The sequence below is a fragment of the Hypoxylon trugodes genome, assembly GCF_022578975.1.
Source record: "Hypoxylon trugodes strain CBS 135444 unplaced genomic scaffold F4822scaffold_5, whole genome shotgun sequence".
NCBI lineage: Eukaryota > Fungi > Ascomycota > Sordariomycetes > Xylariales > Hypoxylaceae > Hypoxylon > Hypoxylon trugodes.
In genome coordinates, this window is record NW_026250020.1 from 536,627 (window position 1) to 552,811 (window position 16,185).

At 48.1% G+C, this 16,185-nt stretch overlaps 4 protein-coding genes across 4 annotated transcripts; 3 read left to right on the top strand and 1 right to left on the bottom strand.

Annotated features, from left to right (window-relative positions):
• Window positions 1–56: 56 nt before the first annotated feature.
• F4822DRAFT_428945 (KH domain protein) lies at window positions 57–2,140 on the top strand (the record flags this gene model as incomplete). The annotated part of the gene is made up of 9 exons (XM_051460997.1): window positions 57–264; window positions 326–573; window positions 759–780; window positions 819–892; window positions 948–1,112; window positions 1,163–1,371; window positions 1,422–1,805; window positions 1,861–2,053; window positions 2,117–2,140. The coding sequence occupies 9 exons, from the start codon at window positions 57–59 to the stop codon at window positions 2,138–2,140; spliced, it is 1,527 nt and encodes a 508-aa protein (XP_051314099.1).
• Window positions 2,141–2,447: 307 nt separating this feature from the next.
• F4822DRAFT_242181 (uncharacterized protein) lies at window positions 2,448–4,087 on the top strand. The gene is made up of 2 exons (XM_051454313.1): window positions 2,448–2,783; window positions 2,850–4,087. The coding sequence occupies exons 1-2, from the start codon at window positions 2,716–2,718 to the stop codon at window positions 3,889–3,891; spliced, it is 1,110 nt and encodes a 369-aa protein (XP_051314100.1). The 5' UTR covers window positions 2,448–2,715; the 3' UTR covers window positions 3,892–4,087.
• Window positions 4,088–8,913: 4,826 nt separating this feature from the next.
• Window positions 8,914–13,408, top strand: F4822DRAFT_242285 (DENN-domain-containing protein). The gene is made up of 3 exons (XM_051454316.1): window positions 8,914–10,057; window positions 10,187–12,475; window positions 12,527–13,408. Exons 1-3 carry the CDS (start codon window positions 9,421–9,423, stop codon window positions 12,994–12,996), a joined length of 3,396 nt encoding a protein of 1,131 aa, XP_051314101.1. The 5' UTR covers window positions 8,914–9,420; the 3' UTR covers window positions 12,997–13,408.
• Window positions 13,409–14,156: 748 nt separating this feature from the next.
• F4822DRAFT_242220 (phosphatase inhibitor-domain-containing protein) lies at window positions 14,157–15,469 on the bottom strand. Its single transcript, XM_051454315.1, has 2 exons — window positions 14,790–15,469; window positions 14,157–14,692 (listed from the first exon to the last, which is right to left on the bottom strand). The coding sequence occupies exons 1-2, from the start codon at window positions 15,025–15,027 to the stop codon at window positions 14,304–14,306; spliced, it is 627 nt and encodes a 208-aa protein (XP_051314102.1). The 5' UTR covers window positions 15,028–15,469; the 3' UTR covers window positions 14,157–14,303.
• Window positions 15,470–16,185: the final 716 nt, after the last annotated feature.

The following is a 16,185-nucleotide window of genomic DNA, read 5'->3' on the forward strand; positions in this document are numbered from 1 at the left end:
AAATCTTCTTTTTCACCAGGTGCAACCCTTTCATTCACCCAAGTAGGTAAACGAAAATGGATGACACCGAGCGACGTACCGCAAAACGCTCTCGGTTTGACCAAACTGAGCCCGAGCCGCGTCGCTCTCGATTCGATCGCAGATCGCGTTCACCACCCCCGAAGAGATCGGATCATGGTCGCGAACGTAGCCCATTAAGTAAAGATGGAGACGTTGGTTCATTGGACTCAAAGAAGAGCCCTGTAGATCCAGCTGCCGCTGCAGGTAAGCACCCATCCCTAGAGCCTCACTCTAACGTTCTATTAAACTAACTACCCTTTTTAAGCCGCCGCCGCCGCCAAAATCAATGCGCAAATCCAAGCGAAAAAGGGAATTCAACACGTGGATGTACCCCCGATCAAGTCGGCTTCCTCTGCTTCGCCTGGTCCGAACGCTGCGAGCACGCCTGGTGGTAACGGTCCTGCCAACATCAATGGCGAAATGTACATTGCCGACGGCGACTATATCAAGGATATTGAAGTGAACGACTTGCGCAACCGATACCTACTCACCAAGAGTTCTACACAGAAGATGGTAAATATTACCCTTGGTTAATTCCTACTGATTTACACCAGAGTTTTTAACCCCCTAAAATATTCGGTGGTTCTCTTCCAAATGTGTTATCTTCCGTGTGCGAACGGTTCTGCTTACATAGAAGCGTGCTAGCTCGTGCACGAATCCCCTCTGTGGCATCTGCTGACCTCCAATGCTTGATTTAGATCAAAGAGGAAACCGGAGCTGGTACGAGACACCCTCAATTACTTATTGATTTATTGTAGGATTATGGTTGACTTTGAAAGATGTCACAACTCGCGGAAATTATTACCCCGATAAAAGCATGGCGACTCCTTCGGTAAGAGAGAAATGCTCGTTGATGTCTGAGACTTTTATGACTTACACTAGTTTAGAACCCGCCTTTATACCTTCACATCACTAGTACCTCGAAAACCGGCCTCGAATCTGCCGTTAGCAAGATCGAGGAATTGATGAAGCAAGAACTCCCGAACCTAGTTGACGAGCGGCGTTTCAGACGACGAGATCAAGAACAGGTTGAGCGTGATGAGTTTGGACGAGTCAGCTGATGCTTTCACTTTCTCGATGGATATTTGCTAATATTGAGCAGCGTAAATGGCCGGAGGCGAAGATACCCATTGGCCTTGAAGAGCTTCGCGGTTTTAACCTTAGAGCTCAGATTGTCGGACATGGTGGTTCTTACGTGAAGCACATTCAGCAAGAGACTGGATGCCGTGTCCAAATCAAGGGACGCGGCTCAGGTTATCTTGAGGCTTCTACTAACCGTGAAAGTGATGACGAGATGTATCTACACGTTGCGTAAGTGTGTATCAGGCGGCTTGTTGTTCTAATTAGCTAATTGGTTATAGTGGACCTGATCCGAAAATGGTTGATAAAGCTAAGGAGCTTTGTGAGGACTTGATCACCAATGTGAAGGAGCAGTATGAAGAATTCAAGAGCCGGCCACCTCGTCAGCACTACGGTGGTCATGAGGGAGGCCGTGGCGGTTATGGAGAGAGATCCTACGGCGATAGATCTTACGGTGGTGATAGATACGGTGATCGACAAGGGAGCGGCTCCGGTTCCTACGGTGGATATGGTGGGTATAGCAATTCGCCCAATCCTGCCGCAACTTCCGCGTCCCCTGCCCCGCCTGGTCAGGGTAGTCCCAACGCGAATAACGATTATGCTGCACAGTACGCCCAGTACTACGGCAATCAGGATCCATACGCCGCTTACGGCGGTTACGCGGCGTAAGTGATGTATACCAACACGAGGGTGTATGGATGAACGCTAACACAAATCTAGATACATGCAGTACTACCAACAGTATTACGCTGCTGCGCAAGCGGCCCAGCAAGGATCACCAACGCCGCCCGTACCGGGTGCCGCGGCTTCACCTCCCCCTCCCCCGCCTAGTGAGGCACCTCCGCCGCCTCCTCCTGGCGGTTCTGCACCACCTCCACCTCCCCCCCCGCCGGGAGCGGGAGGTTATGGAGCCGTATGTTACCCTCCTATAAAACTTAAGTTGTTATAACTAATGCTAACTAACTACGTTTCATAGGTTCCCCCTCCTCCTGGTCTATGATTCGAGTCTGAGGCCTAGGGAGTCGCGATATGGTGATTTTCTAATTCGTTGCTAACAGTGATGGTTCCTTGAAGGAATGTTGATCCGGGAAGGTTGAGGGAAAGGATCGGAATTTACATTCTGAGAGCTTATTCAACGACATATTCTTTCAGATTGTCACTACTATGGAGTAAGTAGATATTGATGAATACCAATGCCGTTCGCTTTCTGAGTTCTCGTCTATCTTTGCTTGTAGTTGCTTGAGTTACTAATTTCGTAGTTACATTTCGTAGTTACAGCTGCAACTAAGCTATAACTATACCCCTAAATCCGCCTATAGATCTACGCCTATATTCTAGCTTAATGCTGATCTACAGGGCATCTGGGTACTGTAGTGGGGCATATAGTGACCCGTAACTTATCGATAAGAATACGTCAGTTCACAACGCCTCAGCATTGTCACAGCTTGTCGCTAACTTGCCAATTTCATATCCAACCATGCGACACTGGGAATAACCGATGCTCTACGTTGAGGGCACCTCCAGATTGCTTAAGAAGCTGTATACTATCAATTTCTTACCAATGCATCTTCCACCATGAGTCACCAACGCTATCCGTCGATCGACCCTAAGGAACCTCATTCCGTTTCCTTAAAAGTCCTACGGTAATCAATGCCATCCTACTCCATACAAGCGACTTCATAATGGTCTAATACTTCTGCGATAATCAGACTCTCTAGACCATCCCTCGTAGTCCAACACCCACTTCCACCGCCACTCTCCGCTAGACCTCCATCCGCCGACCAACAAGTACACGAAGATACCCCGATCCCTGCCTCTCTCGCCTACACCACCGATAGCGATACAAACCCAGATCCGTTTCTACTCGCGCCGATACTACAATTACCACCGTCGTTTGGATCAGCATACGTAGGTGAGACATTCAGTTGCACACTATGCGCAAACCACGACGCCACCCCACCAGGCGAAACACCGCCCACACCATCTAGCGCCGGGGGCCTAGCCCCAAGCGCAGGACAACAAGCATATAAAAAGAAATTCACCCGCGACGTACGCATCGAAGCCGAAATGAAAACCCCCAGTTCCGGCACAGTTCTAAAACTTCCCCTGCACAGCGCCGACGGGATCGAGCACCCCAACAACAACGACAACGAAACCACAACAGAAAAAGGCGGAAATAAAGGAATAGACTTAGAACCGGGCCAGACGCTTCAACGTATAGTTAATTTCGATTTGAAGGAAGAGGGAAATCATGTCCTGGCGGTGACGGTGAGTTATTACGAGGCTACGGAGACTTCGGGGAGGTCGCGCACGTTTAGGAAGTTGTACCAGTTTATATGTAAAGGGTCGTTGATTGTTAGGACGAAAGTTGGGGCTTTGAGTTCGGCTGCGTCTATGGGGGTGAAGGGGGTAGGGGAGAAAGGAGGGGATAGGAGACGCTGGGTTATGGAAGCGCAGTTGGAGAATTGTAGTGAGGATGTTATGCAACTATCCCGCGTGGGGCTAGATCTTGAGGGTGGGCTTAGGTATCGCGATTGTAATTGGGAGGTTAGTCGCAGCGCGAAGCCGGTGCTACGTCCCGGGGAAGTTGAGCAGTGTTGTTTTGTGGTAGAGGAAGAAGGGGAGAACACTATAGTTGAGGGTGAAGATGGTAGGGTCGTATTTGGTGTGCTGGGGATCGGCTGGAGGAGCGAGATGGGGAATAAGGGGTACCTGTCGACAGGCAAATTGGGCACGAGGATTGTTAGGTGATGGCGTGAGAGTAAAGACGGACTTTTTCGCCGCTATTTCTCCTCCGCGTTCATCAATAACGGAGTAAGAGTCCGGCATGAACGGGCTTGCGGACATTCCTTGGAATGCCGTATGGGAATAGGCTACATTACACCGGAATGCGGTATTGCTCTACATTGATGCATATTCGTATCCACGAATACGATCTTCAAGCAATGGTATAGCTTAAAGTGCACCAGAATTTACGACCTGTGGGAAGAAGTATAGAAATCGTATCATCGACATTCGGCCGGTATAACTCGGCAGTACGGCATTGCTCGGATTATTAGGCTGGAGTCTCAAGGTGACGACGATCCGGAGTTAAGTAGGCTACGTGTAAGAGTAGATATATGAAATCACGATCAATCACATAATGAATCAATTTTCGAACATTAATCCTTCCATATTCGCCGAAATAAAACTCCGTATAAAGCACGAGTATGTGTTACCTTCTCGATTTGATGTATTTATCGCATTTGTCCTAGCTGAAAGCCTTACAATTACTAAAGGGGAGAAAGTGAGCTGTCAGATAGAAACTCCCCTATATTATACAATGAACGTGGTTAATGCCTGTTGGATATTATTTAACAGATTTGTATATTCATGCTATTAAGTAGATCAATTCATGGATTCTTCGTTTGGCATAATGCCAGCAAGTATGATGAGACCTGGAGTATTTCGGTATATACCCCATTGGTCGGGGCATCTCAAGGTATCTTCAGTGGACTATTCAGCGCATAAGCCTTCTAAAGTCCGGGTAGCTATGTTAGACGTTTCTGTAACAGACGGGTTTCTAGAGCCGCAACATCAGAAGTAACACGAGGATAAAAACAACCCGGCTCTGTTGGTTCTTCAGCAGTAATGATTTTCTAGGCAAATGCTCGCATTCAGTTCCAATAATAGCGCAGTGTTGCATTTAGTCATTTCGAGATCTGACATCGAGCCAAAGAGCCGCCTGTGAGAGAATATTAGGCAGAAAACCGGACGGATGAGCCGTTTCTTCCTTAGGTAAATGCTCTGTAGGCCATAGGGGTACCTAAGGTATGATCAGTTACCCCTGAAAGAAGCGACCTGCGCTAGGTTTAGGGGCACAGTTGGGAACTCCTGCGATGCTACCTTTTGTGCGAACTTCGTTCTATTATTAATCGTGCGGCTGTAGAAAATTCGTTCGTCTCTGGTCTACATAGAAGGTATCATCCGACAACCGACGATATTAAAATCCTTTTATATCCCAGCATTTGCCGCTATGACATTTGGGAGTGGACGAGTTGCGAGATAACCGAGTCATCGGAATATAGGAATGACCAGGTTGGTTATATCGATGATTTTATATAAGCGTAATCGGCGATCAATCAATTAACCTAGCAGCTTAGTTCGATGGTTGGGTTGAATGTCGACGTTCAGCTCATCCTAGGATCTTGGTTGAAGACTTGTGTTTGAAGACAAGCAATCAGTTCCGAATAGTAGCACTTTATGTGATGCTCGGGTATCTAAATGCGATGTTTGACGGCCCGTAATGCTATTGAAGGACTTCCGTGATGGCGACATTAACATATGGCAATTGTAGCTGCTTGTCCTAGCGTAACAATCCTTCCCGACCATAATCGGAATTTAGTAGGTGAGCACGTACAAGTTCGCTCTGACGAATGCTTGTTCCAGCTACGTCACTTGTACGGCACGGGGATTCCGTAAAGGGTTCCTGGTACCTGATGCTAGAACGAATAGCATGGATCCATGACGAGTGGATGCGCCTCCACGAACGATTGCAAGGATTCCACGGGCTTTGTTAATCACGAATAAACTCATTGGGAAAATGACAGGTACCGAATCGGGATTTTCTGACAGAGAATCATGACAAACTTCCTTCTTTTTGGCCTACGGATTCTAACCTCCCCTACCCTAGTGATATATACCCAGATACTTAATGTCTTTGAAACATACTCGGGTATCTGTAGGAACGGTGAGCTCCTGACCTCGGCACTAGAATATCAGCAGAAACCCCTTAAATCTAGATACTGACTAGTAAGGCTGCATGCTCAGGATCAGCACAAACAAGAAAAAAAAAATCGTTGCAAAGGGCGGTCAACTTCACCGTCGTTTGCAAGAGATTGGTTGATAGGCACGACTTCGTGTTAACCCGCAGTAATAACTTCTGAAAGGGTACAAGTTGAATTCGACAGAGTTCCATCTTAGACTGTCTAGGCACCGAGCCCATGACGAAACCCCACCTGTCTGAAACGTTGTGATGGCTGATTTCCGTCTGGGTATCTGCAGTGGCGTTACTATGACTGTAGTCTCAATGATTTCTACCGATGGGACGTTGTCGACCGTTGCTTTTTACAACATTTTTCGCAGCAAATACCATGAGGTGCGTGCCTGATTGTAACCCGAACACCTACATAAAATATGTAGTATTGGTCCACGCTGGCTGGCTGATACTCGCCTCATTGTTGATTTGACACGTTGGCTCTCCTTTCCCCCACGATAGACCCCTGTCGGGATGGATTGGATGACAAGATCGGGTGAGCTGCATTGTTGAAAATATATTATAGCTGCGTCGATATGCTTGATACGTTATGTAGCCGCGAAAAAGAAATCATGGATGGTTGGACTTCCCTACCACAGACAATTGTGACTGTGCGCCAATCCCGGTGATGGCCGCGAGCTTTTTTCTCGTTAGTGATCTCGATATTAACCCCGGGGTGTAAAAGCTCTGGCCGCCATGTACAGATTGGCCACTAACAAGCCATGATATACGCTTACATAGCTAGCTTGCAGCTTGTAGACAGGGCTCTACTGGAGTGTCTGTGCAGAGACCCGTAACCCGAGAGGCTATACTCGAGCTAAGTGTTTGTTGCCCGCTTGCCTCGCCCGGCGATATGTACCGAATTGTAAATTTTTACTGCTGACGGAGCTAAATACGAGCTGGTACCTACCTCACCCCGGGGGGCATAGAGGAAGATGGGTTGGACGTCTCGACCGCTAAAGGGAACGGAAAGGTGTGTAATGGAACCCCCCAACGCCCCTAGTCGGCAGGCTATGTATGCAGGAACAGAACCTAACATGCAAATATTCCTCCAATTCCTCCGACATAAACCCTTACGTCTCTTCCCTCCTTCTGGAAAAGAAGGAGAGAGAAGGACAAAAGGGGAAGAGAAAATAATAAATGAGAATTGTCCAAGTGTCGGGGTCGGGGCGTAGTCGTATCTATTATCTGCAAGATAGCAAAACATCCGGTCCAGTAGGTGTGTTCCTTGCATACGTAGTAGTAGCGCCAGATGCTGGCTAAAGAGTCGGTCGCATCTCCAAGGCTTTGGGTATTCGACCGTGTACTGGACGGCGTAGTACGTGGAAAGCACTAACAATCCTCGCTAAAATGGTTGCATTCTTTTCGTCTCTGCGGTTTCAAGAGGGTGCGCTAGAGATGAGAGGGGTTTTCTCTATACGAAGTACGATGTATACATACCTAAATAGTAGTTATTCTGTTGTAGTAGCCGAATATCTAATGGTTAGAGATATTACGTGGATAGGGAGGAAGAATAGATGCATGCAGAATTGGTTGTCCGAAGTATGTTCGTTCATTATTATTGTTGTTATTATTTTTCTTCTTTTTTTCCAGATGCGGTGTTCAAGATATTGTTTCACCGCATAAGTGGCCAGTATCCATGTTGTTGTTAGTAAATTGTCAGATTGCATCGTCAAGGGTTGTATTTTCTAAGTTCTGACTCCACGATGCAGGTTCCTTTAAAAAGAATAGGAATTAAGAAATAAGAAACAAATGCAAATTAACGTTTGTCGACACGAGCCTTCTTCGTGATAATCGTCATTATCAGTCATCCTTCAAGTTTGGGAAGTTGCCATAGGTTAAACTACGTACCTAGGTACGCAATTATGTACGAAAAATAAAATTTGCTCCCTTTTTTGACGGGTAACTTTCAGTTAGAAGGAACCGCCCTTTTTTCTACTATTAGGCTGCTAAAGTGGTATTGTGGTTCAGTACTCCTCACCCCCTTGTAGATGTGCGGGACAGGGGTTCAGGGTCTGGGCGCTGAAGCTAGGCAAGTAGGTACATACTATGTCGTGCGATAGGTGATACGTAAAAATCCCACCACAACTGATCCCGGACTGGAAGGGGTGGTGGGGTTTTACGGGTACCCAGTACCTACCTAGGTACGTTAGACACAGGGGTATAGAGGCCGATAGAGTCAACCCCGACTGCTAGAGACAAGGTTAGCACTAGGTACTAGACAGGTACTAGACTTGCATATCTCCTCGTCCATACCTAGGTACGTCCAATACGTTCCCGTTAAGACAAGAAAATCAACCATCCAAATTCAACCAAACCCTCTACTACCTTTACTACCTACACTACCTAACACTACTTCCGCGCGCTTCCACTTTGCCATGCAGGCCCCAATCCAGTCCCCTTCACCCACGGCCACTCATTCACTTAATCTGCAATTGGGGTGCTGCATGAACTTGGGGATCGATCTTTGATATGCCCAAAACACTCAGTTTTAAACATATTTGTTTGGGTCGTTCTAATTAGTCGAGCTCATTGAACCAGTGAACCTAGAGAATTCAGTAAATCCAGCGAACCCTCCGCTCTACCTCCTCTTTCCTCCACTCAACTGTCCTCTCGACCGCCGATCTGTCCTCCAACGGAGCAACAGAGCAACAGAGCAGCAAAGCAACCCTACCTCGAACTGCCTGCCCGCATCCCGTCTTCCCCTCCCACCCGAACGATAACGCCGCAAAGGGGCATGCAGCTGCATCCAAGCACTGCATGATTGTCTAAGGCTGTTTTGGAAGCATTGCATATCAATAAATCGTGCGTGTCTACCCGGCGCCAAAAGGCCTGAATTGAAAAAAAAGTAAGGTAGATAAAACAGCTCCAGCGGCTGCTTCTGCCCGAGAATAATAAGACACCCGCCCAAGAAAAAAAAATATTACCACCTGGGACACACTAAACACCAACCCCTCTAAAAAGGTGTTGTCTTGGGGGTTGTCAAGGTCACTCCCGGGAGACAGATCGATCGACCGACAAGTCATTGAGCGAAACTCAATATCTGACCTGTCGGTACCCATCCTCATGGGTCAGTTTGCCTCACATCTATTAAGTACCTAGTTTGCTTCAATAGTGACGATACATCGATATCCCACCCGAGCACGTTCCGCAGAGTAGACCTTGTTTCTAGAGGAGGTTAAAATATTTCCTAGTCGAATCTAGTCTATCGTTCAATCACAACTCTTCGCTCTTCCCCCTTGTACAACGGGATATATGCATCGGACACTCGTGTTGAAGTTACCGATACCCACAGTTCGGGTCTGAGAGAGAAACAGGAACACACTCATTCAGTCACACGGTTCGACTGGTCGATTAATACCCGGCGGACCCCCCTGGTAGAATTCTTAAAAATTTATCTTGGCCTTTTCAAACTTATTATATCTTCGTTGGAAGTTCGAATTTAGACCGAGAAAGTGGGAATATTGCCAAAGGCTTGCGATGCCATGGAGAACCCTTCGGCACCGCTCGCGGACTACTTCTGGATTGCGGGCATCGAATCCATATCGTACCAAGACCTTCCGCCACCATCTTCTTCTACCCAGGTAGAAGGTACTATCACCGAGGATGGCGAACCTGACGAACATGACGAGATTTTTACCGAAGCGATAGCTTCTCCTTCTCCTTCCCCAGCGAATAAAAGCTTTGCTCGACATTCCCGCCAGAACTCTACTAACAGACTCTCCAAGGGGTCTTTCACCAACTCCATTCATACTCTCGAAGAATTAGATGGGAATACAAGGAGTAATAGAAGCAGTGCTACGATTAGAGCCAACCCGGCTCCTGGAGCCTCTGAGCAGGGCGGTTTTCTCGGTGATTTCGATTTCGACAAGGCCCTTGTGAAGTTTGCAGCGGAGAGGGAAAACTTCCTCGAGGATTTGAGCTTTTCGGCGGGCGCTAAGACACAATCGCGACCGCCAATGGTGAACCCACGTACTGAAAGGCTTAAAGCTGACGAGCCTGCAACGGGGAGGACGAGTCCGATGAAAAGTATTAGGGGAAGCATTCGTGGTAGTATAAGGCGGAAGATAAGCTTTAAGGATATGAACAGCGTGCGAAAGCAGCCAACAACTCCGAGACCTGGTATGGCCCCTACTCGCGATTCTGGGGGAGGAACTTTCTTAGAAGATCTGGCAGAAGGGCTGCCTGCAGAACTTTTTGATCATGACTGCAAGAAAAACTCGGCATTCTGTACTGACTTCTGTACATTAGCCTCAATTAGGACTACCAAGCGATTGAGCAGTTACAATGCTGTTATCCCGCCGCCCGAACCCCTCAATCTCGATCCCGATATGCACCCCCTAAAACGACGCTTCGAACCCGAACTCCTCGACCGATACCCTCCACGAAACGACTCAGAAGGCCTAAGCAAGAGAGGCAGGTTTCCCGACTACGTGCCTATGTTTGCTTTCCCTAATGATATTCAAATTGTGTCGTCGGACGAGCGGCCAAGATCTACGTGGCATGGGTTTACGATGACATCGGACGACAACTCTAAGATATATGGCGTAACTGTCATCATATGGACGGCACTTACAACTGATGTAGCGGAGGATATCGAGAGGCGTTGCGAACATTGGAGGCAGAGGCATATGACTGAGGAAGAGCGTGAGCTTGCTGGTAGCCTTGGAGCTCGTCTCGCCGCAGAACGTGCCCATCTATCTCAATTACTTGCCAAGCTTCCGACGATCCCTTCTGGGTCTTCTGCTCGAGAGACGCTGGATGACCAGATTAGTGCAGTGGAAGAGAAAATTGGACTGATGACAGAAATGCTGCGACCCCTGAGACATGGAGCCGCATCGAAAATCGACGGCCTAACCGCTGGTGAAAGTGGTCTCTGGACGCCGCGAGCGTACGGTATCCTTGGTAGGGATGCTACGCGTGTTGGCTTCTGGAAGGACTGGCTTCGAGCTGTCATCGTGCCTATGACAGACGGTGGGATCTTGCGGATACCGCCAAGCTCGCCCCGAGTTGGTCGATGGCAACCACTAGAGCGCTACGTCGTCAACTTGTGTACTGAGGCATTTACCCCCCTTGGTTCTAAGACACAAGTTGAGATCGGTGTGCGTGAATTGCGTCTATACGCACGGAAGGAGGCCATCAATGAGCTTCCAGGTTCACGGAATACTGACCTCTACGCTTTATTCAGATCACTCTCGCTTGAGAATATTGTTACGCTATTCGAATATGCGATGTCTGAATCCCGCATCATCTTCCTATCCTCACATACAGCAATGCTTCACTTGGCTTCCCACGCCTTGCTCAGCTTGATGTACCCACTGAAATGGGCGAGTATTTTTATCCCTATCCTTCCAGCGCGATTGATTTCTGCTCTTGACGCGCCATGCCCCTACATCGTAGGTATCGAACGAAGGTACGATAATATCGTACTTCCGGACGATGACTACGTCTTGGTCGATCTAGACAAGGACACGATTGAGTCGCCAGCACTACCGGTTCGCCTACCGAAACAGCACCGGCGAAAACTTCTTTCACTTCTGCAATATGCAGCACCCCATAGTCTACGCTATGGAGTCACAACGGGACCACCTCCCTATGCGATTGAATCCTTCCCTTACGACTGTTTCTCTGCCGAGAATGGTGCCCTTTTCAACGAAAAGGCTGCGCCTAGCACGCTGCATAAATGGGTTGCGCAAAATTCTTCGTCTTTTGGAGACTCCGAGCCTTTCGACGCCACGAAGGCGCCAGTGTTCAACGCATTTTTGCATGCAAAACCTGAGGGAAGCGATCGGCCGACCACTAGCAAGTCGAACAAGACTAGCCCTCCATCATCCGTGTCCCCCGTTTCTGTGAACTTCCCACCTATGCCTGCCACACCAATCTCTAGGAGCGATTCTGGGTTCGCGCTTTCTTCTACACTGAGGGAGAAGAGATCGGGTCATTTTGATATGAAAGGGCGCCGCAGCTCCTCTTTCGGTCAAGCACCAGTTCATCGGCCTCACCCACCCTTCCTGAACGGCCACCAGTCAAACCTATCCATCTCAGCTATTTCGATTGACTCACAATCGTCGTATGGCGGTTACGCTCCATCGACCTATGCTCAGTCCACTCTTGCTGCTTCAACAGTGATGCCCAACATGCACGTTCAACCAGTACAGAACACCGACTCTACAATGTGGGTTGAAGGCCATTGTTTTAACTTCTCTGCTGCTAACGACACGGCCTCGACCTGTGCAATTTGTGATGAGCGCTCTGAGGGCGACGGATGGTATAAATGTTCTGGCTGTGGAACAACTGTGCACGGACGCTGCCTAGGAAGCGTATGCCTCGTCTGCCCGGTCGCCTTCAACGCCGACAAGGTCCGAGCTGCCTTTGTACGTTGTCTCGCAAGCCTACTCTACACATACCGCAAACATCTAGGTCGGCCTACGAGGGACCAGAAAAAGAACGGCCAGCTTTATGGATTCGACATGAATGGTTTTATTAGAAGCTTGCCGTACGATCAACAAGAGTACGCTACGATGATGAAAGAAACGCAAGGTATGTTGTCGTTCTCGCCCTAATTCTTGCACTTACTAACCCATGAACTAGTGTTCAATGAATTCATTCATGAGCGGGAAACCGAACCAGCCACAGATCCAGAAATCCGCCTCTTTGACGAGATTCTTCTTGCCAAGAAAGCCCGAGGTAAATCTGGGTTGTCTTCGGGGTTGTCCCGCCTCTCGACAATAAGAGCGTCCCATGGTGTCTCAGCTTCCCTTCCAGGCCTTCAAATACCGAGACACAGCAAGGTAGCATCCTTCTTGACTGATACATCTGATCATATATGGAGGACTGCCAGTGTACCAGTGCCAAATTCGAAATTCCAAGGCGACTACCGCTCGGTCACGACAAGAACGCCATCACGGCTCGACCCTGCATTAATGAAGGAACCCCGCGCAATACAAGGTGTACCACACCCTGAGCAGCGCAGAAGAGGAGTCATCAGGAAGCAGGTTCCAAGTATGATGATCTCTTCTACCTCTCCTACCTCTCCCACTTCCCCCGGGGGATCACAATAACTCGATTTTGTTGTATCAACTACCTACATTTCAAACTCGAGGATTGCTTTATTAGAATGTAACATTAAGAGGGATAGGGTCTATTAGTTTAGCCCCTATACCATGTACTATAACTCTAGGGAGGATACGCGATGAACGAAAAAGAAAAGGCATTGAAGATTGTTGTTCATCTACAGATTCACTTACTCAAAGTTGGCTGTTCATCATTTTTATTTTTTCTTCTATCTCGAATCATTAGCATCATCATCATCGGACGGCGGTTCCGCAAAGATTACTTTTACTGGTTTATGCACACGATGGAGGAGGATAATGTCTACCTTAGCTAACTAAATTTGTTTTTTTGAACGACTGAGGAGGCGAGAGAAAGAAAGAGAAGTCGGTGGAGAGGAGAGAGGAGAAGAGAAGAGGGGATCAAAAGGCCAGCTTGAATATTTAGTTGGACTTATTGCAGAGATAGGCGAGATTCATACTCGATTACTGGAGAGAAAGAAGAATAGGAGTGTGCGAAGCGACGAGAGCAGAGGTGGAGATGGGGAAGTGTGAAGAGAGATGTGATTAGACGTTGATACGAATCATGCAGAAATAAGCATTGCATCTGATACCAAAAATTCGACTCGATTTTTCGATTACTTGCATTTTTTTACTGGATTTGTGATTTGATTGTGCAATTCTTTTTTATATTTGATTTCAGTATCGTAATGCTATGGGTGCTGAGCCGAGCCGAACCTTCGTGTCACTTCACCATCCCCATCCACGATCCGGGTATAACTACGCCATTTTTGTTTCACATCACATCCGCCATCCGCCTCCCAAAGAAAGAAAGGTTACACGGCTCCAGCCGCCCCCAACAATAGCAAAAGTAGCAGTAGGTACGTAGTGGCAGCAATCTTCCTAGGTACTCTGTTTCTGTTTTTTTCCTTCGCATTACAGATTGTCCTGTTTTGTTTCGAAGGAATGGTAGGCGGGCAAAAGAGAAAGATCTGATTTCGCTCCATTGAAATGCAACGCAACGCCGATTTGTTGGTAAAATAAAAGGAACGTACGATTGTGTCAAAAAGCCCCCCTTTGCAGAATACCCAGGTCCTATCCCGTGATGTCATGTCATGAGAAAAGAAAAAAAGCAATCCCCCTTTCCGAATAGTAGATCCCTTGCCGTCGTGGTGGTTCCTACATTAGATGATGGGGTCGTATCGATGGTGGTCATATGCATGCGTAAGTACCTAACCGTTAACTCGGGTCGCCTTTTTCTCAATTGAAACCCTTGGTTTGGGGGACAATGAAGCAGACCCGGTTAGGTTGGTTACACTTCACCTCGGTCTACCCCCAGAGCCGCGACCGGACGGGTGGCGAGCATCGCCTCCGGCTCCGGGGTTGGGCCTGGGCTTCTGTTTGGGCTGCCTCTCATATGCATTAGGACTGGGCCTGCGTCTACGCTGGTTCCCTCCTGTTCCATGACTATAGTCACGGTAATGATTACGGTGTTCACGGAAATGGTCATGAGTATGATTGTGATTGTGCTCATGCTCATGACGCTGGCGTTGTCGTCGAGCCGCCAGGGCCCTTTCCCTTGGGTCATCCGGGATACCACCGCCTTCCGAGTCCGAGTCAGCATCCGACGAGGACGAAGAATCGTCGTCGGAAGAGGACTCATCGGATGACTCGCCGAGCTGGCGGGGTGCATGATATATACAGCATACTGTTTGTATTGTCAGCGACGATCATGTTTCACATCATGTAAGTCATCTATATGAAGCGAGAATGAGTTGCATGTATAGAATAGGAAAAAGACAAACCTTTGGACCGCTTCCGTCCTAGCCCCTCATTGTCGACCACTGACTCGGCCCACTGGACGCGGTGATCAGAAGGTGGATGTGCGCCACGCAGACGCAATATGGCGGGGGGCACCGACGCGGGGGTCGCGGTGCCGGTCTGGGTTCCGGGGCCAGAAGATACCTCGGTCTGGACTTGGGTCTGGGTGCCTTGCTGCCGCTCCCGTTGTCGTGGGTTGGTGATGGGGTTTGATGCGGACATATTTGATGACTTTTTATACTGTGTTCGTTGGTTGTGGGTATAGACACGTATGTGGGTTTGAAATGAGGCAAGAGAGTAGAGAACTGAGAGGGGAAAAGGGCAACTTTTTCTTCCCTTCTCTATATGGATCTTGGGGTAAAGTAGGTAGAAACAGGTCACGGTATTCTTCAGAAATCGATAGATGATATCGAACGGGACCGGATCGGATTCTACAAATCAGGAAGTCTTTGCGGTTTTTGGTGGTGGTGGCTGTTCCTGCAGATGGTTGCGGAGGGAGAAACGATCGACTATGTATGCATACGTGTAGGTCTTCGACCGGTCGAGGATCAACGAGTGATCAACAGCACCCTATTTCTTCGTCGATTGCTTTCTTTCGTCGTCTTTTTCCCTCGGGGTCTCCTGCTCGTGTAATGTGAGAAGCAGGCTGGAAGTAAGCAAAGTAGGATGTAGGTAGGTAGTAGGTAGTAGGTAGGGATGTAAATTGGTTTGTTGTTGTATAATTTGCGCGTTTTTGTAAACAAGAGAGTGGATGATCCTTGGAATGAGCGATATTTATGTTTCCCCCCCTTTTCCCTTGTTTGGTAAATGTTTCCAGGAGTTTTGAATTAATTATCGCCCCCCGTCCATTTCCCCCGCTCTCTCTCTCTCTCTTTCTCTATCTATCCTCTCTATCTTCTTCGCTCGTTTCCTTGCCCCTTCTCGGGAACTCGCGCGCGCACGAGGCAGACACGCAGACAAACAGACACCCACGAAAAGAATGGTAAGATGGCTTGGGGTAATACTGGGACGAGACGGGGACCCGAGTGGAGGACCAAGAAGGATACCAAGCCTTAGAGAGGCGAATAGAGAGACGAATGGGTGGGATAGGATGTGAATGAGACGTAATGGCCTTTTCTCCGCTTCTTCTCCAAGGACCTCAAGGACCCCTATTCCGATTTAAATTGATTTTATACGTTGGATGTAATGAGCAATGTAGGGAGTGTTGCATTCCAGGTCACGTAGCTGACCAAGACACACACACATGGAAAACTCGGTCTTGGTGGGAGAAAAGGGTTGAATTGGATGATTTAGATGGGAAAAAGCAACCGGGTTTTGATGTTTTTCATGGTCGAAATTGACAAAATGTTACCACGAGTCGCTAAATGTCACTAAATGCCA